Source organism: Coregonus clupeaformis, chromosome 29 (assembly GCF_020615455.1).
Source record: "Coregonus clupeaformis isolate EN_2021a chromosome 29, ASM2061545v1, whole genome shotgun sequence".
NCBI lineage: Eukaryota > Metazoa > Chordata > Actinopteri > Salmoniformes > Salmonidae > Coregonus > Coregonus clupeaformis.
In genome coordinates, this window is record NC_059220.1 from 14,860,901 (window position 1) to 14,866,900 (window position 6,000).

At 42.7% G+C, this 6,000-nt stretch overlaps 1 protein-coding gene across 2 annotated transcripts in view; it reads left to right on the forward strand.

The window, feature by feature from the left end:
* The window catches only part of LOC121544683 (actin-histidine N-methyltransferase), a 59,125-nt gene extending 53,477 nt beyond the window's left edge, over positions 1–5,648 (forward strand). For both annotated transcript variants that reach the window (XM_041854745.2, XM_041854744.2), the window contains exons 12-13: positions 1,467–1,627; positions 1,977–5,648. In XM_041854745.2, the coding sequence (XP_041710679.1) occupies positions 1,467–1,627; positions 1,977–2,564 (749 nt within the window). In that variant the 3' untranslated portion in view covers positions 2,565–5,648. The remainder of the gene's footprint in view (positions 1–1,466; positions 1,628–1,976) is intronic.
* The last annotated feature ends 352 nt before the right edge of the window (positions 5,649–6,000 follow it).

Genomic DNA, 6,000 nt, shown 5'->3' on the forward strand with positions numbered 1-6,000 from the left:
TTCTAACATTTTATAAAACATTTATGAAAAATACAACACTATCTTGATTAGATAAGCATTCAATCCCCTGAGTCAATACAAGTTAAAATCACCTTTTGGCAGTGATTACAGAGTCTTTCTGGGTAAGTCTCTAAGAGCTTTTGCAGACCTGGATTGTACAATATTTTCACATTATTTTTTTTTTTATTCTTCAAGCTCTGTCAAGTTGGTTGTTAATCATTGCTAGACAGCCATTTTCAAGTCTTGCAATATAATTTTCATTTATTTTATATTTACCCATCTACTAATAGGTGCCCTTCTTTGCGAGGCATTGGAAAACCTCCCTGGTCTTTGTGGTTGAATCTGTTTTTGAAATTCACTGCTCGACTGAGGGACCTTACAGATAATTGTATGTGTGGGATACAGAGATGAGGTAGTCATAACAAAAATAATGTTAAACACAATAAGTCCATGCAACTTATTATGTGACTTGTTAAGCACATTTTTACTCCTGAACTTATTTAGGCTTGCCATAACAAAGGGGTTGAATATTTATTGACTTAGACATTTCAGCTTTTCATTTGGATTTATTTGAGAAGCAAAAAATTAAAATATAATTCCACTTTGACATTATGGGGTAAAATCTCAATTGAATCAAAATTCAGGTGGCAAACACAACAAAATGTGGAAAAAATCGAGGGGTGTGAATACTTTCTGAAGGCACTGTAAATCTGATTATTTCACATGAAGATGTGGGAAGCTAAAAAGTCTAGCTAGCTTGCTACGTTTTTAGCCAGGCTAAAGCCAGCTAGCCAGGCTGCCAGCTAGGTGGCACTACTAGCAAGGGAAGGCAACTCTTCCTTGCTTTCACAAAATGAAAAGACAAAAATAAAAAAACTTTGCTATCGCCCCCTTATGAATAGGAGTGGGATCGTTGTGAGGATAAAAGGTGTCCGCTACTACAAAAATCCCACTCCACCCACGTGCATGCACGCACTTAGATCAACGGAGTGGGGCTTGTAGTAACCTTTAGAGTATAGCTTTTTTACAGGTGTAGCGTGTGTGTGTGTAGTGTGTGTATGTAGTGTGTGTGTGTGTGTGTGTGTAGCATGATGTGTGTGTTTAGTAGCGTGTTTGTGTAGCCTTTGAACACATTAGGCACTCATCCTCCCCTCCTTTCATGTCCCTTCCTCCAGCGTAATCAACCCTTAGATAATAGCTCAGATCAAAAGAAAGATCTGGAAGAGAGCAGTTAGCTACCAGTTAACCTGTAGAATAACAGCCCTTTAACTTAATCTAAGTCTGGTGACATTAATTAAAAAGAACATCAAACTAAATAGACATCTTTAAAAATATGTGTACCTGTATAGCTGTAAAGATTTGGCCCTCTGATGAATAGACCTGAATTCTGTACTTGTGTTTTCCCTCTGTAATCATATTGGTCCTGACATTCTGGTTCAATGCCTTTTAACCGTTTCTCTCCACAGAGGAGCTGAAGGACTACTTGGTAGGAGAACATGCCATCAATAAGATTTTCACCCTGGGTAACACTGAGTTCCCTGTGAGCTGGGACAATGAGATCAAACTGTGGACTTTCCTGGAGACCAGGGCTGCCCTGCTTCTCCAGACCTACAAGACCAGCTCCCAGGTCAGAGAAGATTTCACCCACCTCACTGTTGTTTTGGGTCAGTGTGTCAACTCTGTATCAGTGTTGTATAAAGTAATCTTTAGAAGATTTCAACAGGACCCATTCTCAACCAGATAAGTTAACAAATTCTTCCTCTGACTTCTGTATGTTATCCCGTTCTCTCTCTGCTTCCCCCCGCTCTCTCTCCCTTATGCCTCTCTCTCTCTCTCTCTCTCTCTCTCTCTCTCTCTCTCTCTCTCTCTCTCTCTCTCTCTCTCTGTGCGTCTGCTCCTTCACTTTCTGTCTGTCTGCTCTACCTCACTCCCTTCCTCTCTGCCCAATGTCTCCCCCACCTCCCTCCGTCCTCCAGGATGACCAGTGTGCGTTGGAGAAGCCCGACCTCTCCTTCCACTCCCGCGTGGCCATCCAGCTGCGCCTGGCCGAGAAGCAGATCCTGGAGAGGGTGGTGGCCAGTGGCAAGGCCAGGCGCCTGCACTTCCAGCAGCAGCAGGAGGAAGGCGCTCCGCTACCCCGCTATGAGGAGAGCGACATCTCCCTTCTGGAGAACGCCGACACCAAGCTGCCCCTCATTCTGAGGAAACTACAGGAGGAGGACGAGGAGGGAGATGACCAGGCAGCGGTGGAGCAGGTGTTAGCCCAGGTACAGCAGCTGGGACAGGGGGACGCAGCCAGGGAACAAGCCCCCCTCATAGTCAATGGGGATGGTGGGAAGGTGGTGGTCAACGGGAATGGTACGGACGCTAGCCCAGTCCTGGAGGTTGGTGTGGATGCTAGCCTGATTCAAGAGGCTAGCAAAGAAGTTATCTCAACCTCCTTGGACTCAGGCCAAAGTGCTAGCCCTGCCCAGGAGGAGGATGGTATGGATGCTAACGCCTCCACGCCAGATGCTGCTGTCCAAGCTAACACCCAGGAACAGGAAGGCCAAACAGAGAACTGAGGAGACAAGGCTACTGCTTCTCTCTTACAGGAAGTGGACGTGGACCTGAGTGCAGAACGAACTGGAGACGAGCCCAAGTGAACAGTGAATAGGTGAAATCATCATCTAGCTAGGCCTTATTGCAGCAGTCAGCCAGCCAGCCACGGCAGCCCTTTGCTATTTATTTATTTTTGTCTCTCTTAAGTGACTCACAGAAATAAAGAAGGAGCTAAGAATAAAATAATATAAAAACTAAACAGAATTAGAATTTTAAAAAATTGCAAAACTTTTCACTGTCTGTTGGTTGGTTTGTCCCTCCTTCCATGGCTGTTAGTTTTACCTCCCTACTGCTGCAGACTGCAGACTGCCAGTCAATGTCACTCCCCTCTGCCTTCTATCTGAGCAGTAAAAGTTTGTAATTTTTATGAAATACTTTTTTTTCTTTAACAGTGCTTCACTGGTTTACATTGAGTTTATTGACATACGAGCTGTGAGAGAATGGTAGTTAGTAACAGCAGCAGCACTGGTTTCAGTTCCGCTACTGTAGGATGGACAGAAAGAAAGAACAGAGATTGAATTTAGTTTAATGTTATCTCCAGCAAACCAAAATCTAATCCGAACACTTTTACCCTAATACTGTTGTTTTTGTCTATATACGCCTGCTATAATTTCACTCGACAATCTTTTTCTGTGGCGTATTCGGCTCTTTGTTGCTCATTGTTTGAGACCATCACTGCCTCTCTCTTTCTCGCGCTGCACTTCCTGGTTTCACTCAATAGCATTTCAAATACAACTGAAGGAAACTTTTGACACAAAATGGCGGATATGTCCTATGCTCTTGTTCTGGGAACAATCAGTATTTTAATTTCTCTACTCTGAGTATAATGTACCATTAGAAATGTGATGGAAAATGTATGGGTAATATGTGCGTTTATTGAGCAAAATTAGATGACTAAAAGCAGGTGATTTGGGTCGTTTTTGAAAACTTTAAATAATTACTAAGTTTAAAATGTTAAACATTATTATGAATGTACCTCAGCTCTCCAAGTTGCAGTTGAATCACCCGAGGACGAGTTGCTGTTGTGATGAAGAATATGACTAATGCTAGTCTATATTATGAACAAGCCATAACAGTCAGAATGGAGACTAATTCAAACCTCTTCATCAGCAAGACATGACAAGAGACGTCATGTGATCTCCTAGACGTGTTTCACACAAAGGACTTCAACTAATTTCTGTTAGATTATTGTTTTGTTGTTGGACAGCCTTAAAGTGTTGTTTTCCTTTTCTGTTACTCCTCCTTCCTCCACCCCAGGAACAAGACAAACAGGACATTGGTAATGTGGTCTCTCTTCCAGTCGCTAAATTCTCAACATATGTTTTTATTTGTCTTTAGGATGTCTGCTCTGTATTTCAAAGCCTACGTTGGTTTTATATTAACACTGAATGGCAGTGAAACATGATGAGGATGTGTTGCTTGCTCTCTCTATTAGATACTGAAGTAAGCTCTTAAATAACCCTTAGCTCCAGCACAGTAGCTGTTATTATTATCATGTGATCTGTTATCTATTATCGTGTCTGGACAGCCGAGGGAGGGAGCTAATTCAGAATATTGGTGTCTGCGTTCTCCCCCTATGAATAAGCCATGTGATGGATGGTGGATATGAGGGGCCATTTTAAGAAACCATGTACCACCACACTTAGTTAGCCTTACTCCAAAGTTTTAGCTAGCGCTGCTTATTATAATTTGTCTATCTATACGTTGATGCTGTTACCAACCTCCAAAATGAAAGAGTTGATCTGAGTCTATTCTACTGTATAATATAACTAGAAGGGGTTTGTTTTGTAACTTTTAATTTGTTGAAGTATCACCATGTTGTTTTCTGCTGTATTTTGCTTTGTCACTGCATCATGGACTGGTTTGTTTCTGTATTTTGATTCATTCATCATTTGTAACATTCTCTACCGGTCTGTACCTGCTGCTTTTCTAAAGACTTTGTTTCTAGTTACTGTACAGTTACTGAGAATCTACCTACTGCTTTAACCAATCACACTCTCCAAGCAATTCACAGCACCTTGGTATATCCAGTGCTGTCCTTGTCAAACTCCATCGCTGTCCTTGTCAAACCAATGAGTGACAAGGAGTTGGCATGGTGGCACAAACAGACTGGCACTCAGGCTACCTTGTAGCCTGGTCCCACATCTGTACTATACGCGCATCCTCTGACATTGATAGTTGGTGGTAACAATGGACTTTAGTGTCCTCATTACTGTTTGATTAATATTGTAACTACAGTGTATGAACTGTTCAAATGATTCATTGTTAATGTACGTACAGCAGTATCCCCAACCCTGCCCCAGTATCTGTGTGTTAGAGATGTCGACGATGAGTATGACGTGCCTCTTCTCTAACACCCAGGAAGTTCCAATTCAAACTCCCATTAGGCAGTTCTCCATTTACTCCAGTTACGACCGGTATGTACTTCCAAAAAAGGTCTAAATAAAAATTTACAAGCAACTGAAAAAATGCCTCATCGGCGCCTCCAATATATTGAGCTGTTGTAGACTCTTAACCTGTGCGTGGCAGTAATGAGTGATTGGAGGTGCCACATTTCTTTATTTAGACCTTTTTTGGAAGTATATACCGGCCGTAACGGGAGTAAGTGATGATGATTGCTCAGCGAAACTCCATATTTGGTGAGTAACAAACATATTTTGAACGTAAATCTTGCAGAGCTGTCTAATGGGAGTTTGAATCGGAGGTCCCTGGGTGTTAGAGAGGAGACATCTCTAACGCACAGATACTGGGGCACCCCAACCCTCGGAAGCAAAGGCTTCTCACATTCTGTCAACAACACCAGATTTGCGCGAGACTACCCTAACCCTTACCCTAAATACAGTGTAAGTACAGTAAAAAATGGAGTAAGTACAATAGTTGTTACACTGTACTGCAGCACATCCAGATATGCAGTAGTTTTGGGCTTGTTTCTCTGCCTGTGTGAGAGAGACCGGAGGTTGTGATGTAAACTAACTATGGAGGACAGAATACAGTCATGAAACTGTCCACATGGAAACAGATTAAAGGTGTAGTTTCTCACCACCTGATTGTGTACTGCCTTGTTATTTCTCTTTCTTTTGACAAGTCTTTCAGCCCATCCTCTCCTCCAGAGACACAAGGTCACCATCCCTTCTGCTCTCTCTCTCTCTCTCTCTCTCTCTCTCTCTCTCTCTCTCTCTCTCTCTCTCTCTCTCTCTCTCTCGCTCTCGCTCTCGCTCTCGCTCTCGCTCTCGCTCTCGCTCTCTCGCTCTCTCGCTCTCTCGCTCTCTCGCTCTTTCTCTGTCTCGCTTTCTCTCGCTCTCTCGCTTTCTTTTTCTCTCTCTCCCTCTCTTCTCCTTTGTTAGGGGAAAAAGTTTTATTTAATGTATTTTCCCTTTCTCTGGCCCTATTACAAATGTA